This window comes from Protomyctophum parallelum (assembly GCF_964188405.1).
Source record: "Protomyctophum parallelum genome assembly, chromosome: 19".
NCBI classification, from domain to species: Eukaryota; Metazoa; Chordata; class Actinopteri; order Myctophiformes; family Myctophidae; genus Protomyctophum; species Protomyctophum parallelum.
This window is the reverse complement of record NC_139717.1, coordinates 12,328,224-12,347,161: the sequence shown is the minus strand read 5'-3', so window position 1 is coordinate 12,347,161 and position 18,938 is coordinate 12,328,224. Positions and strand designations below refer to the sequence as shown.

General features: G+C 42.1%; 1 protein-coding gene across 1 annotated transcript; it reads right to left on the bottom strand.

Annotated features, from left to right (window-relative positions):
• Positions 1 to 1,601: 1,601 nt before the first annotated feature.
• angel2 (angel homolog 2) lies at positions 1,602 to 11,440 on the bottom strand. The gene is made up of 9 exons (XM_083789783.1): positions 11,300 to 11,440; positions 9,690 to 9,967; positions 8,227 to 9,206; positions 6,712 to 6,781; positions 5,801 to 6,243; positions 4,591 to 4,858; positions 3,414 to 3,498; positions 2,757 to 2,887; positions 1,602 to 2,429 (listed from the first exon to the last, which is right to left on the bottom strand). The coding sequence occupies exons 1-9, from the start codon at positions 11,347 to 11,349 to the stop codon at positions 2,263 to 2,265; spliced, it is 2,472 nt and encodes an 823-aa protein (XP_083645909.1). The 5' UTR covers positions 11,350 to 11,440; the 3' UTR covers positions 1,602 to 2,262.
• Between the last annotated feature and the right edge of the window lie 7,498 nt (positions 11,441 to 18,938).

Genomic DNA, 18,938 nt, shown 5'->3' with positions numbered 1-18,938 from the left:
GATATTTATTTATTATAATACATTTTCCTTTTGCTTTAAGTATAGCATGTGACATGTCAAACTATGGGTTTCGTTTTGCACAAAATACACTCCTTGGGCTAAAAGCAGCCATAGCCACTTGCCCAAATGTGCCCAAAATGTGCTGACCACACCATTTTGTGGCCGTTTTTAGCTCAAGGAGTGTATTTTGTGCAAAACTAATGCTTGGAATGGATTCAGAATCATGAAAACCCCCTAGTTTGACATGTCACATGCTACTTAAAGCAAAAGGAAAGTTTGACATTTTTGCCTACCATATGATGTTAATGGTATAGGGTCACAAGAAACCCCTATAAAATACTTTCAGCCGGTCAGCAAGTGGATTCATGAATGTATGTATATAGACAATATTTTAGGCCAATAAAAAAAATACTATATACCAAATTTCCCACCCGTCCACCTCGACTGCCGGACTATCTATCTTTACTACTGACGTTGATAAATAATAATAGTAATGCCTCTTCTAGGCAGCGCGCCACCGCGCCCACTAGAGGAGCCACGCTGTAAAAACTAAAAGAATAAATAGAAAAAGTGCCCTTCTGGGCACAGGTCTCCACCAGGAGGATAGGGGTGTGTGTGATGTTTGGCTAAATGTTTAGGAGTAATATAAACATGTTTCTTTGTTTTTTTGCAACAACTTTCTTCATTTTGTTGAGGAGATGCAGAGCCAGATCACTCTCCGAGGATAGAATTCTGGAGGAGCAGGACATGTGCAGCCTTTTGTGCAAAAGGGTATATCCTGAAAACTTTGGAAGGCAATCTTAGCCAATCAGTGTAGAATCTGAGAAATCCAACACTCATCTTGATCACATGACTACAGAGATCATGTGTACCGATTTGCGTGAGATTTGGATGAAATCTATGCATAAACAATGTGTTCTGCAGAAATCGGCCTCATGGTGGCGCTATAACCGGCAGATGTGGAGGGATGCAGGGAAAATGTTTTTGATGGCCTCTAGGAAGTGCATACATAAGTTGTATACAGATTGATGCAGTTATAGGTAAAATCAGGAATTGCCCTGTTATAGGGCCACCGTGAGGCTGATTTGGAGAGAAAAAATAGTGGCATGTCGTCCTCAGCCTAGTGGAAATGTGCATGTATAATTTCACGGAAATTGAACACTGTGTTTGTGATTTGTGGCATTTTGTTTGAATCGGACCAATCATGTGAGCTTTGGAAGCCAATCTTAGCCAATCAGGATGGAAGATGGGAAATGGTGCAGATCCGTGTTGATCACATCATTATGGAGATAAGTGTATACCGAATTGTGTGATGTATGGATAAAATGTGTACGAGTTATCTACAGAAATGTGTTTTGCCTAAATCGGCCTCATGGTGGCGCTAACAGGCCATTGAGGAATATTTGGGGCAGAGGTTCCATTGGCAGTGTGTGTGCAAAGTTTAGCTGGTAACAGACGGACACACGGACGGACACACGCACGCACGCACGGAGTGCAAAAGATACTCTCTCCCCATGCCTTCGGCCTGGTGGAGACAAAAAGTAGAAAATTAACAGCCTAATGAGAACAAAAACGTATACTTCGCAACACATTCCATCAACTCACAATTTTATTTAAAAAAAATAGAAATCTTCCTTTCATATAAACACACCATGTGAGGAAAATAATAGGCCTACAGTGTATACAGTGTAAACATAAATTCCAGATATTTTTAAAGAGCTTGATGGAAAATAAAATGCTGAACCCTGCGATTTTCATCCAAAATGCTGCAAGCATTAACAATTTAAGCAACTATTTTGTTTGCTTTACCTTCTCAATGTGGTTGGCACGAGGTTGTAAACAACCTCCAAATTGATACATCCTAGACCTAGACTGTGGACCCCCCTCCCCTTTTTTAAAGTGTTTTGTACCCCTTAAGAGATTATTATTGTTAGTTTCAGATTTCTTTCTTAAACAGTTTCAGATTTAGCACAGAATTCTACAGCTGCCTATACTGGGAGGTAGGGAGATAACAGTGGAGAGAAATCATCTGAGGTGTCATTCTTTCTTATACATTCTCTCATTGGGCTAACGTCTGGCCCATATATACAACGTAGCCTACTACACACACACACACACACACACACACACACACACACACACACACACACACACACACACACACACACACACACACACACACACATCTATATATGTGGGGGGTCCACGGTAAATGACCACTAGCCACTTTCTGGTATAGCTTCTGTTTTGGACATGAGTCAGTCAGTGGAGGCGGAAGCGAGCGAGGAGGGGCAGGTGGTCGGAGGAGTGATGCTTATTGGGCAGGCGGTTGACGGCATCCAGCTCAGCCTCGCCCACCAATGAGAGCCTGCCCAGCAGCTCTAGGCCCCGCCCAACAGGAAGCGGAGAGTCAGCAGCAGGACCAGGGTCTTTAGTGGCGAGACAGGAAGCAGGGGAGTGGAGAGACAGACGGAAGGAAATAGATTAATGACACGGATGAGAGAGCAAGAGGAGAGAGACAGAGAGGAAAGAAATACAGAGGGAGGGAGAGAGGGGGAGGTGAGGAGGTGGGGGAAAGGACAAAGACACAAGACAAAGACGGCGAGAGAATGAAAGACAAGAGGAGAAAAGAGACAAAATGAGAGAGAAAGGAGTGCGTTAATGTGTTGGAAAGAATCGAGTTACGTCTACTGTTCATCAATGTTCAGCATCAAAGATCTCTTTGCACGTGTGTGTGTGTGTGTGTATGTTCGTACCTGGTGTATACATGATGTAGTCCACCGTCATGGCAGTCTCGGTGTGGCAGGTGGTCACTTCAAATGTCCTGTCATGCACCAGGATGTGTTGGTAGGACGACCGTAGCTTCACACTGTGGTCTATTCGAGGTCTGTGGAGACACACACACACACACACACACACACACACACACACACGCTGTCTGAGTGTTTGTGGGACTGTGCTTATGTGTTCATGTGCGTGCATGTGTCTGTGTGCGTCTCATTGTGTACCTGTTTGAGTGTGTGTGTAAACCACATTTACGCCTTTCAGTCACACCAGTACATTTCTAAAAACACACCGCCATTGCTGTGATTTTTACACTAGGGCAGGTGCACCAACAGCAAGGCCTTGAGGCTGGCGAGATGCCCCAGAGTGAGAGAGCTTCAGCTGATGATGGCCTGAGTTGATATGTCATGGTGCATGGAATAGGCAATATCGCCTGTGAATATAGACTGGCACACATCACTTACACTACATCAGTATGTGCAGGGAAAAGCCAGTGTTATTGGTTCTGCTGAGGCATACAGCAGAACAGTGTATAGCAATGCCATACTACAAGTTTAAATCTTTGTATTTTGGAAGGCAGAGAGAGAGAGAGAGAGAGAGAGAGAGACTTAAGGTCAAAGGCGTGTTACCTGTTTACGTTTAAAGCGTTAAACGCAGTCCAAAAGCGTTGGAAGTCCAAAATAGTATTTAGATTTGAGATGGCTCCCTCTACACCTGAATAGACAGACAGACAGACAGACAGACAGACAGACAGACAGACAGACAGACAAGAAGGTTAATAAGGACAAAGTTGGCTTACTAAACTTCAGAAATAAACAAATTTGTTGAAGCTGTAGAACAGAAATTAAATCAGGAACACTAAACTAGCACTGAAGAAAGTTGGACAAAGCAGTAATCATACTTAACCTAAGCTGAACGAATCCTCATCCGACCTGAGCCAAAAGCAAACAACCACTAATTTAACCCATTAAAACCGGGAAAGCGTCTGACATTTTAGATTTACAGTAGCTATATATATATCTATTACATGGCTTGGTTGAATGCTTGATTCTGATTGGTCAATCGCTGAATTCAGTGGTCTGGTATTTCTGGATAATGACCACTCCGCTCTATAACAGATACCTAATCAAACCCTGGGAGCAAATGCTGCGCCCCGCTTGATTTACTGCTGTTTACAACATGACAGCCATGTAAACACACACACAATATGTATACATTGCTCTCAAAAATGTTTTCGAAAACATTTGAGCGGGAAATAGACGAAGCAGTCTCAGCCGAAAATGTATTCTATTTGATAAACTCGCTTCCTTGTTTTGCAGTGCTGTAGCTGGGCAGACGCCGGCCAGCGCGACACATATTGAATACTTTCATTACCGCAAGCAAGGAAATATCTCGCTTTGTTGTGTTTTGGGTCAGTTTATTAATTTATGTATTAATTAATTATTACACAGCTACTTAATAGTAGCAGTGTAATAAGCGGGATAATGTGCTTCGCGGTGGTGGTGGTTAAACCCCCTGTCGGCGAATTATCTCCCGACAATGACCACCTAGGCAGACATTATCCCTTACATATATCAACATCAGTTTCTCAGAAGACTCTTGGGATTGGTTTGGAACAGTGGTTCTCAAAAATAGCAGATGTACAAGTTCACAGCACACTGCACAGGATAGGACCAGATGGAAGCAGATAGTCACAGATTTGTAGAATCGGCCTCAGATCTTAATCTCAGAGCACAGTTGAAAACAACAAACGAAATCAAATGAAATATATCCAGTTCGACAGCAGTGTACCACTAGTATTATTACCAGGTGCTGTGGAGGTGCTGTTGTGTTGCTGGGTGGTGTCGGACTGACTTTGTTGCTGGGTGGTGTCTGATTGACTTTGTTGCTGGGTGGTGTCTGATTGACTTTGTTGCTGGGTGGTGTCGGATTGACTTTGTTGCTGGGTGGTGTCGGACTGACTTTGTTGCTGGGTGGTGTCGTACTGACAATGTGTGTTGATGCCCAAACTCATGGGCCACAGAGGAGCTGTGAGGACACGCTGTTGTCTGGTACTGATCTCCTGACCCGACACCTGGTCAAGGGAAGAGATTGTGATTATCAGATCTTTTTAGGCCTGTCACAATTATTAAATCTAATCGTCTAATCGTAATTATTTGAGATAATTGTCAATCGTAGATTAACTATTTGGGGATATTTTTACTTTTAAATTACTATTAAATTATTAGATTTGCCAGTAATTTCTTTGTATATTCAAGTCATTTGTCATATTTGTGCAATTGTGATTACGAAGCCTAAAAATAAAAATAATTTTAAATTCTATTCATAATGTTCCAATGTTCGGTGCCAAAAAACACAATGAAATCGTTAATCACAATTATTTGCGGGAAATTGTGAAAATGTGTAATCGTCATTCGTCAACATAAATTTGTAATCCTGACAGCCCTAAATATTTTATTTATGGAGTAATCAGTGTTTATAGTATTATAGATCTAGATTGTTTTATTCATTGTTGCATTGCCTGTTCTGTGTTGTTTGTCTCAGACCAAGGACCACAATGGAAATATTATTGTGGTTTTATCCTTCATGTTTCTGCGAGAACATGTTTTTCTCTATTGAATCAAATCAAATCAAAAAGAGGACCACAGTGGAAATAGGCCCTCAGGTTTCATTGTGTTTTCATCCTCTGTGATGCTACAGTATGACTGTATGTCTGGAAAATGCTACTGTGCTCTTTTTATGTGATATCACTAAATAAAATAAATCAATCAATCAGTCAATCTCTCTCTCTCACACACACACGGTTCCCAGTTTAATCCCGGGCTCCCTCTTCCTTGAACAAGACTCTGAACCCCTAATTGCTCCCAATGTGCAGGTTGCTATATAAATGCACCATTTACCATTTACACGCCGAGGAATTATTGTTTATGCGTGCAAATGTACTCACTGTCCATACACTGTGTGTGAATGAATGCAAACGCAAGTGTGTGTGTGTGTGTGCGAGTCTGTCCCTCACCCTGCCTATGGGCATGCCCTGGTACTCCAAAAAGCCTGTGGTCAAGAGGCTGTACAGCGGACTCCAAGGGGTGGAGTTGAAATCCCCGCACATCACCACCGGATTGGTGGAGCCGTCCGGGAGGCGGGACAGCCGGCTGACCTCGGCCAACAGGACGGCCAGCTGGGCCAGCTTGACGTCGCCGCGGCGGGGGTTGTAGAGCAGGTGGGTGTTGGCCACGCAGATGAAGTCCAAGGGGTCCCGGATCTGGACACCGCCGGCGGGCCCGGGGTTGGGCTGCAACAGGACCACCAGCCCCACGTTGTCTCGGTCCAGCACCGAGATGCCGGGCCGCAGGTACTCCACAGGGTGGGCCGAGAGCAGGGACAGGCGGGACGCCTTGAAGATGACCGCGCAGCCGTCGGGCCTTCCACCCGTGCGCTTCTTGTACTCGCATTGGTATCCTGCAGCGGAGAGAGAGAGCATTTCTATGTTAGAAATAGGATGGGACGGGAGCAGTGTTGATTTGATAGCAAATTTCGATTTAGTTTTAGGTTTTAGTCATATTTTAGTCATCTGAAATGTTTCAGCTTTAGTCTAGTTTTGGTTGACTACATTTTAGCCAACTAAATCTATACTTGATTCAATTATACATAATTTGACAAGGGACATCCTTCTAGGACCCTTCATACAGAGTCCCTGGTCCCCACTTTGAAAACCACTAGACAGGCTAGTGCAGCCATCTGAATCAAGCTTCCTGCTTCTATACACTTTTCAGAAAGCGTGTGCCGCACACGCACACGCACACGCACACGCACACGCACACGCACACACACACACACACACACACACACACACACACACACACACACACACACACACACACACACACACACACACACACACACACACACACACACACACACACGTACCCATCTCCTGTAGAGCTGGTTTAATCTGCTTCTCATAATGGTCCTCTTGCACCTCCTGAAGACACAGAATCTAGAGGAGAGACCAATTGAAATTCCAATGGCTTTCAGTTGGGGGTTGACTGCCTTGCTCAAAGACAGCACACATCACATCCAGTATGCCAAATTTGCCAACACTGCTTAAGTATGCCAGTCTATGCCATTCCAATACCACGTCATTTATCACATGATGATCTTTCATTTACAGTTATATTTTGAATGGGTCAGTTGATGTTGCATACTGTGCCAAAGTGTCAAACGATGTTTTTTGGGGTATACTACTGTAACTGTATATGATTGATTGTGTATGTTTGGCCTTTGGTGTATTTTGTATCACTGTACTGTTTTTAGGAGTTTTCATGGGATGGGATCCCTCCTCAGATAGCTTACCCATTGGATTCATTATTGATTAAATAATGACACCAACTTACTGACTGACTGAGGAAGAACATTATACTATATTGTTATTGTTGTTTATATCTAACCTTTATATTTTACCATCACTTGTAGTACTTATATAATATATTTATGATGACATTAGGGCCGGGACTAATTGCGATTAATTTAGATTAATTAACTACAGAAAGATTAATCGCGATTAACTACAGATAAATTAATCGCACCTTTTATTTCACCGCGGAACGTTTCTCACTGGGCGCTTTTCTATAGTACTGAAAACTGGAAATAATAAGAAGTCACCCCATTTTGTGTTGCCTAGAACTGGAGGTCTGACAAAAAACAGTAACAATATGTCACTGAGATGTACTTGTTACTGTTACTAATTTTTTTTCAGACCTCCAGTTCTAGGCAACACAGAATGGGGTGACTTTTTATTATTATTTCCACAACAGGTATATTAATGACAGTAAAATGTTGAAAATGAGTAGTATCCTGTAGTCACTATTCGTTGATTCACTGGGATACCAAAAAACATTTAAAAAAAAGGTTTCTCGCTGTTCTCGGGTTGAATATTGATATGCGATTAAAATACGATTAATCTAGATTAATTAATCGCAAAGCCTCTGATTAATTAGATTTTTTTTTTAATCGAGTCCCAGCTCTAGATGACATATTTGGTAGCCTGCAGCAGCCAAGATATCTTCGCTTGGCCTGTCAGCTATTGTTTTTGCTACAGCCAATCTGTTATGGTTGAGCTTGTCCTTGTAGCAGCTATGACTATGGCTATGGTATGACTATGGCCTGAGCCCTGTGCTCGTTGGCAAGACTACCGTACCACTGATGAGCGTCAGACTGTGTGTCTAACGTACCTCATCAATTACTGATTGATCCAGAATTCCTTGACACCTACTTAAGGGTTCTATAACAGTGGTTCCCAAACGTTTTAGCACAAGACCCGAACGAAAGATTATACATGACAAATGTTCGTGACATGACAAATAGCTAATAGCTTTCTACAGTGCCTAAAATGTAGCATGAGCAGCTTAATGCTCACACAATACACATCTAAAGTGAACTCACATCTGCATCATAGTGGCCGATCTCATCCAGTAGGTTGTGTAGCCTGTACTCCCAGGGCAGCACCATGGGGTGACAGTGCCTATACAGGTAGACATTTTCATGCAGCAGGTCCTGAGACAGAATGTTGTAGGAGAGCACTGAGAATTCAAACGGAGCGACTCCGGGAGGTCGTCGGCTGACAGGAAGGACTTCCCAGTGTCTCCGCAGACACTGGTGGTGGCTGTGAGTTGGCCCGCGTGCTTGGGGCGGGGGCTGCCCCCTCGACCATGTCCAGGGACCGCCCCCTCGACCATGTCCATCAGGCACATTGATGCCCCTCCCGGCCGCCATCCCTTTTTCCCCATCCTTGAACCAGGGGTTGGGTTTGTGGCCGCCGGGCGTGGGGCCGGGGTCCGTCCCCGCATGGGGCTTTTTCTCGGAGGAATGAGTCCTGTGCGCTCGAGGCTGCTGTGAGTCCCAACGGCTTCCCTGGCTCAAAGCACCCTTACCCGTGGGGCGGCCCCATTTGTCTAATTTGGCATCTTTCTGGGCAAAACTTGTAGCTTTGTCTTTCTGCCCTGAGTGCTGCTTTGAGTTTTTGTCTCCGTCTTTATCACTGCTCTCTCTTCTAGCACTGTTTTTTCTTTTTCCCACCGTCTCCCAGTCTTGGTCCTGCTGGACTGGACCACCCTCCTCGTCCCCGTGTCGGGGGCCGCCCGTTATGCCCGGATCAGACCGCACCTTCTTTTGGCATCTCTCCTGGACCGTGACACGAGTTCTGCCTGCTGAATCTCCTCTGGGACTATGATGTCCTTCTCTCTCCTCGTTCGCAACACAGCTCCGGTTTTCGTCCTCCGTACTTCGCCTCCGTTTGTACGGCGGTTCTCGGCCTTGGTCGGCGCCGTCCATGAGGGCGCCAGAGGTGTGGAGGCCAGAGCGTGGGACGGAACCGGCGAGCGGGTTGGTGGACCAGGGAGGTGGAACGCCACAGGTATAAGTAGCTGCGAAGACAGCAAGGTTATTGTAGTTAACTAAAACTAACAAAATAACGAAAACTAACATTTTAAAAACATTTTCATTAACTGAAATAAATAAAAACTAGAATGAAAAAACAATAACTAACTGAAACTGCATTGTGTGTTTTCAAAACTAACTAAAATTAACTGAAATGATAGACAAAAATATGTCCTCCATTTATTTATAAGCTTAATCTGTAACTGAAAATTTGTTTAAAAAAATGCTATATTTTCATTACACAATAATTACTCTTGCCCTTTTCAATCCTGCACCTGAAATATAAAGCAGGATTGAAAAGGGAAGTATTCAAGAAAACTAAAACTAACACTAAAAATTATTAAAAAAACCTAAAGTTATTAGCATAAAATAAAAACTAGTTATGGAAACGAATTAAAACTAACTACATTAGAAAACTATTATTCTAAACGGAGAAAAAAGAGAGAAAAAAAATCCAAAACTATTATAACCTTGGATGACAGTACCAGGGGCAACGTTTTGATCTCGCGCTCTCAGTTGGGGGCACGGGTGAGACGTCCTAACAGGGTGGGAGCGGCGGGGGGCTCGGTGGGAGGGAGGGAGGGGAGGACACCACCATGGAGGATGAGGAGGGACAGGGAGGAGGTGGTAGGAAGAGGAGGGGGTGGCACTCCTATAGCCAGCAGCTCTGAGGAGGACAGGCTGGCTCTGGGGGCGGGGGAGGAAGGAGGATCCCACGGCACTCAGCTGGCGCAGGAACATGGGTTGGCTGGAAGGGAGAGCAGTGGAAATGTTTAACATACAGTACAACAGGGGTTCCCAAACCTGTCAGCCTGCGACCCCCCCAAATTAATCACATTTGAACTGGGGATTCCCCACCGGTAACCCAGAAGGCTCGCCTTAAGTTAAAACGCCCTCATTGTTTTCCGCCGACCTCACGCCAACCGCTCGGTGGGGCGGTTCTTGTATTCTTGTATTTGTTTTCCTGAGAATAAGGTTAGAAATAAGTTTAGTGGTAGAGTGTCCGCCCTGAGACTGGGAGGTTGGGGTTCAATCCCCTGCCGGGTCATACCAAAGACGGTAAAAATGGGACCCAATGCCTCCCTGCTTGACACTCAGCATCAAGGGTTGGATTGGGGGTAAGTCCCTGCGACATAATAGCGTCATGTCCAGGTGGTGTACTTGTTTCTGTAGCCTCACGCTACAGAAACAGGAGATAGGCTCCTGCCCTATGGGCCTCATGGCTCGGCAAGGCTACTTACTTAGTGGTAGCCATAGTTTAACTGAGGTTACGTTTAGGAATATGGTTAGGTTTTGTTAAGGTTAGGAATATTGGTTACCGTAGGTTTAACCATTGATGCATAGTTTGCTGAGGTTACATTTAGCAGAAACCCTTCTACAGTTCTGCCGAATTTATGCCCCCCCCCCAAAATAACCACATTTGAACTGGGGACCCCACCACCCTCACAAGCACTTGAAAATGTAGGCGTTACATTTAGTTTGACTCAGTTCTACAGATAAATATTGTGAAAGCCAAACTACAAGCTATTTTCACATTGTGAAAATTTGGTATTAAGGGTCTTAAAAGTCATTACATTGTTGCTTTAGAAATGTGAAGATATGCTGTATACACTTTCTTTCATACTGTATGTTTAGCCTTGGATCAAGACTGTCATAGAATAATGTATTTTATCGATTTTAACTAAATTGCAGATATGATTCTAGAATATAGATACGAAAGTATAAGTCAGACTCGATCAAATACATCTATGATAGTCTTGATGGACTTGATGAGTCACAAAACACACACCATAATCATCATGGGAAATGGGATCCCCATCCTCTACCAAAAATAATAATTTGGGGACCCCCCCTGGTGCTCCGACCCACAGTTTGGGAACCACTGCAGTACCGGGCAGAAGAGGAGAAGAGAAGATGAATGAATCAGAATGACTCTCCACAGCACATTTTGGCTGAGCAACTTTGTGAAACTGTCTGACAGCGAATTTCATGTTTACTACCAGTTAGCAATGTTAGCTAACGCTAGCCTATATTGTGTGTCTCTCATTTTGTCTGTTAAACTCCTCCTAGTATTACTTACTTCCCACCAGTGTTGCAAGAGACATGTCTTATACTTCGCTGTTGATACATAGCATGTTGAATATAACCATGATGAGGGCTTTGAATTGTTTATATTCCACGATGAACTAAAGAGATAAAATGTGCGTCGCCAAAATAGCACGACACACTGAGTCTGACAGAAGCGGCGCGATTGGCTGTCAGGGATTTGTAGTATTCATTGCAGTAGGTGGAACGAAATGAATCGAGGGAAAACTACAGTGTGTAAGCTAAATAATGGTCCGTATGGAAACGTAGCCCGGTAGCTTATGTAATGTGACAAAAGCACCGGAGAAAAAAAGCAAAAAAAAAAAAAGTCACGCAATGTACCCTTATTGTTAATAAATTAGGACTGAATTATGAAGTCCCGGTAACTAAAAAACGCCACCCCATCGCGTTGTTTTGACTTGCTTCTGATCAATAACCTATACATGACTGGTTAAAAGGTGCCACTGCCTGCCATTACTTGCTTTCACTTACCATAAGAGCGAACCTCCCTCAGCACAACAGGGGCAGAAAAGCGTTTTGAAAGCCGAAAACATCCAAGCTAATACATTGTCCGCTATTCCGTCAAGTTAATGTTATTACTGAGCCCATATATGAGTGGCTGAGTCACTGGTTTAAATAAAATGGGTTCTTCTGACTTGCAGAGCCGGGGTACAGACAGTGACAGGACTGAGCATCTCTCGCATTCCATTGGCTGGAGTCCAATCAATGTCATAAAACATTTATTACACGTAAGGGACAACAAGTCAAGTCGGCATAGTTAGCTCAGCTATCAGTTACTTTAGAAATATTAGACCTTAATTGTCAAATGTTCAATCATGTTCTAATAAATGTATACTTTACAATTTACATTGCTTACAACAATTAAGTTACAACCATTTTCCAAATCATTTATTTTGTAGCCTAGTTTTGAGTATTTAAAAAAATAATATATATATATATATATATATATATATATATATATATATATATATATATATATATATATATATATATACATATATTATTTGAATCTTTATTAAATTATTTTCAAACAAGATTTTTCAAAAATGTTCAAAAATAGAAGATGTACGTGTAAGCTCGCAGAACGGAGAGATCAAAGCAGCAGATCTTCAAACTCACAAAAGGGCTTGTAGATCTGCTCCTTTTCCCGGGAATTTAAAATGTTCACGACGGAATGGCCAATGAGCGGCCACACGTGCGTTTTTGACGGTCTTTGTCGGCCAATCAGAGGCGGAGGAGCGTTTTGTTGAATGTTGACGGTGGAAGCAGCATGCATACATTGCAGTTGCAGGCAGGCTTTTGCATTTGCACAAATTTTGCAGCATTCTGTCTCAGCTGTTGAAGAGAACACACACATCTCTGCATCTCAAGCGATCTGAATCATCTGATAGTTACTAGTACATTCAACTCGACACACATTCAAGCGATTATCAGTTGCATTTCATATTCATTCAACGTTTTCATCAGGTGAGTAAAATAACTGGAGTTTAAGCTTGTTATATTCTACCTTTAGCGTTTAAAAAGTGTGTTGTCGGACGTACGTTGATCAATGATCACTGCGGCCGTTTGCATGATCTTCCGAGGTTACAACGCGACGTTTTGTTAGGTTGAATTTCTGTTTTTGTTAGTCGGCAAGCCACATTGATCATTGATTGAGTCTTTTTGTGCTTATTTGACTGTTATTATTTGTATCCAGTTTTGGTTTGTGTTCATGACATGGCTGATTGTTCAACGGTTTATAAATGCTGGTTGTTGTCGAATGCATTTTGAATCTGTTGAACGTTAAGTGTATTTGGAACCTTCTAAACGTCAAATAAGTGCAGTGCATTGTGAACTTTCCTTAACGGTTAACTTGATTTTGTTTAATTTGTCGCTTGTCGTCGAACACGATTGTACAACTCGACGCTTAATTCATTTGTCAGCTTATTGAAGCTTAATTGTCAGTTCTACTTCTAGTTGGTCCGACTTGGTTGATTTTGACGTTATTGTATTCCAGTCATTTTTGGTTGGTTTTATGTTCACGTTGGCTGGTTGACGTTTACTAAACGTTGGCTCCATTTAGATTTTAGAATATTTTAAACGTTGCGTTGGTTAAGTGTATTTTGAACCTTCTAAACGTAAAGTGCATTTTGAACATGTTTTTTGTTTTTTTGTAAACTAACGGACAGTTTTGTTTTTTGTTTTCTGCTTTTGAATGTTTGTAGGGCCTAACAGTTGAACTGATGGAGAGAAAGCGAGCTGGCTGCTCCAACTGGAAGGCCAAGCAAAGCTGGAAAGAAGACACCAAGGTAATGTTTAAACCAAACTTGTGTTCTCAACCTTTTCAGACTAAAAGATCCCTCAAATAATCATATTTTAACGGATAAATGTCAGATATTGGCCCCAAAATCAAAATAATAAATTTAAATTGGGGCCCCTCCACCCTGACAACTACTTGGAATTGTAGGAGTTGAGGCATTACATTTAGTTGGCTCGGTTATTCAGAAATATTGTGAAAATAGCCGATCTACAAGCTCACAGCAGCTTTCGTTGTGAGCTTGTAGATCAGATATATATCAGATATAAAAATGTTTGCCCCTTTCTTATTTATTTCTTATATAATTTGACACTTTAGACAAAGTTTGACCAGTTTTTATAGTATAGTTTGTTGATTACTTTTGATGCAGTAATGTTTTCTTATTTTTTTCTTTTTAGGGTATTAAAACTCCTTAAATTGTCAATTTCCTGACACAGATTCTCAACCTGCCCTAATGGAATATCTGTCATTTGGTTGTAACCCATTTTTTGTTTCTGTTTCTGAATGTTTATAAATGAACAGATGGTGGAGAGATGTCCACACTCGGGGAAGGCCAGCGGCTGTGATCCTCCGAAGAGAGCTGCCATGTTTCTTTGGAAAGCCAAGCTTTCCACATTTTCCAGCAAGGTGGCTAAATACACCAAGGTAATATTTAAACCACTGATTCTAAACCTTTCTAAATTCAAGGACTCCCAGTTTGAAGCCTTTTTGTTCAAATGTCTTAACGGTTTGTAACGTTTTTTATTTGTATCTGAACAGGTGAGGAACGTGGAGAATGGTAACTCTGCACATATGATGGGGAAAGCCAAGGTCTGCGCTCCAAAGAGATCTGCTCTTGGAATGCTTCCCAACTTTAACAACAATGCAGCTAACACCACCAAGGTAATATTTAAATCACTGATTCTAAAAAAAAATCATAACAATTTGAATAACCACTAGTTTCTTTTTTTTTTTTAAGATATTTTTTTGCGGCTTACGCCTTTTTATTGATTTTTGAAGGGACAGACAGTAGGCTGACAGGAAACGGGAGAGAGATGGGGGGATGACATGCAGTAAAGGCCGTGTCGGGTCCGGGAGTCGAACCCGCGGCACACTGCGACTGGATTACCAGTCCGGTGCCCAGACCGTTACGCTACGGCCTGGGCCAAATAACCACTAGTTTGATATCATTTTTGAACACTAACATTTTCAGTGTTAATTTAAACAAATGGACACTCCATTTGTTTCCATTTGTACTCATAATTGCACACCTCTAACCTAAGCGTCCGTTTGTACACACTCAACAGGACATGGATGATGGCGTAATGCTACATACCGGTATGGCCATTGACATACCCAGGGTGGACCACAGCAGAAACGTGGACCTCGACAGAGTCCTCCCGGGTGTTGGGGACAAGGTCAGGGAGAGAAGTATGATGATGGCAGGACACTGTGTCACTGAGTCATTGACACTCGTGACAAGCAAGGTGGCACAGTGGGAGCCAATCCAAGGCACACCTAGGAGAAGAAAGAGGCGCACCGCCTCCAACAACACCGCAGAGCTCCTGATGAACGAGAGGAAGGTGCGGAGAGCAGCCATCCTGGAAAGCAGAGTGAGTTTTTGGCCAGTGGCTCTAGAAGTACTCAATAGTATTGAATATTCATAAATGCTGTTGCAAATGATAAATCTCAGATATTAAAAATGTACTTGAGTAAAAGTACAAAAGTATTCACATTCAAATATACTTAAGTGCTGAAAAGTAAAAGTACAATATTACCACTGGGATGTAATGGAGTAGAAGTAAAAGTACTGAAAATGGTGAACACTCAACTAAAGTAAAGAATTCTCAAAATTTTACTTAATTACAGTACTTTAGATTAAGCTATATACCGTACAAATTAGCTACAGTTTAACCCAGAAGAAGAATGTCTTTTAATCATTATTTATTTATTTTCTTCCTTCTCAGAGGACTGGAGTGACCAATCCTTCAACTGAAACAACTTTGGACCAGAATCACAGAGTAGCCGTTGTCAACTCACCACAGCTGGCCAGCGTTCAGGCACCTCCGCAAGTTGCTCTGTCCACAGTTCCTGAACAACCCGCAGAACCTGTGATGGACATTGATGCAGGGGACTCAGACATGCCCCAGCTGTGTTCTGAATATGTCAAAGACATATATGCACATCTAATGGATCTAGAGGTAAAGTGATGCCAGAGGCATGTTTCTTCACTACAGTATGTGACCTGTGGTCTTGCAGGAGTGTAATGAATTGTTTTGTTTGTACAGGTACGGCAGGCTGTGCGACCCGGGTACTTGAAGGGCTGCGACATAACGGCGCACATGCGATCTCTCCTCATCGGCTGGCTGATCCTGATCCGTTCCAGATTCCACCTGATGCAGGAGACGCTGTATCTGACAGTTTCCATCTTGGACCGGTTTCTGCAAGTAAGTGCAACTTCTGAATGTGTTTGCCATTTGATCTGCTCTAGTGTTTTGATTTGTTCCGTTTTTAATACGTTGTTGTGATGTATTACAGGTTCAGCCAGTTTCACGAAAGCTGCTCCAGCTTGTTGGTGTCACTGCCATGCTGCTGGCCGCAAAGTACGAGGAGAAGGCGTGGGGCACAGACACACCAAGGATCCAGGACTTTGCCAACATTACAGACAACACCTTCACGCCCGCTCAGATTAGAGATATGGAGCAAGTGATGCTGACGTCCCTCGACTTTGAGCTGGGGCGCCCGGTGCCGTCGCACTTCCTCAGGAGAGCTTCCAAGGCCGCAAACGTGAGTCTCTGTTCACGATATAGAATGTGTAGTTATCACACTGTTCACATACTTGCTAACATACACAGTGTAGCGATCAGACTGCACTGAGGCTTTATTCCTCTAATCGGATATTTACCACTGACACTGTTTTGTATTCAGACAGATATAGAAGACAACTTGCCTCAGGCTCAGATCTTAAAACAAACCTCAATGTGACATGTAGTAAGCTTGTAGATGCCATGGTCGTGCGAAAAAAAAGTATGAATCAGCCTTCAGTGTCAAGAGTGTCCAGACTTTTAATGTCAGTGTCAAACTGCCTTAGAATGTGGTTCATAATCTGATTAGCAAGTATTTTGAATTTTATTTGCAAGCAGGTTTTCAATAGTGTTCTTTGTTTGTGTATTCTAGTTGACTATGAAGACACTCGCGCTGTCCAACTACCTGATGGAGTTGACCCTGCTGGACTATGACATGGTTCACTACAGGCCCTCTGAAATCGCTGCTGCTTCACTGTGCCTCTCCCAGATGCTGGATGGCCTGCCATGGGTGAGTTGACTAGAATCAATGGGGGGACATGCATACTGTATAATTATGTTGGCGTATATTCAGTGGTGGAAAGTACAATTTTCATGTATTTGTCCTTTACTTGAGTATTTCCAATACTTTTACTTCTACTTTTACTCCACTTCCACTACATCTCGGATCCAAATATTTACTTTTACTCCACTAGATTTATTTGAAAACTTTAGTTACTTTGTAGATTTAGATTATTATTACAAAACATACATTAACCACCTTTTACTTGTAATGGAGTATTTTTCTATATTGCAGTATTGATATTTTACTCAAGTAAAACATTTCAATACTTTTTCCACCACTGCTTAGTACAGCTATTTGTTATTATTTATTACATAGCTAGCTTGACATTTTATCTTTTGGTTCTAGTTGTTTTTGCTTTGTGTGTTACAGACTCCAGCAGAGCGTCACTACACAACATATGATGAGACTCACCTGGTGCCAATCATGCAACACATTGCCAAGAATGTTGTTTTCGCCAACGAGGGGAGAGCGGAGTTCCAGGTGAGTTGGCAAACGAAGGCATTTGGAAGTCGGAGTAAGATGGGAATGTTTAAATGGATACTAATGGTAATTTTCCCTCTCCACTAGGTCGTCAAGAGCAAATATTCAGGGACCATGCTGATGAGCGTCGCCCTCCTTCCGGAGTTGCATTCCCCCGTCTTGGACATGCTGGCTGCTCCTCTGCTCCCATGCTGATTGTTGTCGTTTTCCCCATCCACACTTTCACCCACAATGTGGTCTCATTTGTAAATATTCATGTAAATAATCTTTTATTCATTCATTCATATTCATTAAAACTATATTTTGTGTTATTAACAGTGTTTGTTATTGTATCATCAGCCTGTTAGCTTCTGTTGACCAAGGGTTTCAGCAGTTGAATCTTTGCTCTAGTCTAAATGGTACGCCTTGTTTTTAATGGTGTTTAATGTCTGAAGTACTGTCTATCCAAACCTTAGACTTATGCCTGTTAAATGACAATACTAAACTTTTCAATCAGTTTATTACTAAAATGGTTTTCTGCTGTGTTAATGATTATTTTAAAGGCACTTGGCTCAGAGGTAAAAGCTAGTCTTAAATGTGTTGAATTGTGGCTGACAAGCAGAGATGATTTTAATTACTTTTGTTTCCAGGAACTCAGAACTCAGACAATGTCAGTAGTGAACTAGCAAAGGTCTCATGTAATTATTTTAGGCATTCAACAGTCGCCCTTATTCAGAGCAACTTAGCAAGGTGAAAAGGATACATTTTACTCCACTTGACTGCTTACTTTGGCTACCAGTTTTAACAGACCATAAATTAATCAAGTCTATTTTATACTTTGTCTATTTGAAAATAGCTGATCTACAAGCTCATCATGTGATGATAGATTGCCTATTTCCTAATAAGTTTGATATTGAATTTTGATGAATTGCTTGGCAATTGAACTTCCTGGGATTAGCATTCTGTATGAGCTCTTAGGTGTAAATATAAAAGTAGCCCAATATCAGTACATTAAACAACTGGTTTTAACAGGTAGGCTTATTTAAAAGTAGTCCTGATACACTGACAGTATATTAACAGTGGTATTAGTAGGCCTTAGTCGAAGTGAAAGTGAGGCTAGTAGGCCTAAATAAATAATATATCCACAGTAATTATGTAAATACATGGACAGTCAATCAATAGTGGATAATGAGAAATAGACTAGCCTACCCCAGTAGGGTTAAGATAAATAAGCAGATAGAAATCACTTGGTTTTATTTAGAAGTGAATGCAATGATAAATATGTTTATTTAAAAGTCAGAGGTGAAAGTTTTTGTATAACCTACTTCTACTAGATGAAATCGTATGGCACTGCAGTTTCTTTACTTTGCCACAAGATGGCGGAGTTTACCATCAAACCAGAAACCACAGATGTTGCACATCAGCTTGTCAACTTGGAGGTTTGAGGAGCAAGTGAGCAGAGAGCAATACAACTAGCCTAGTTGGTTCACTTATCCAGTCAGAGATCAGT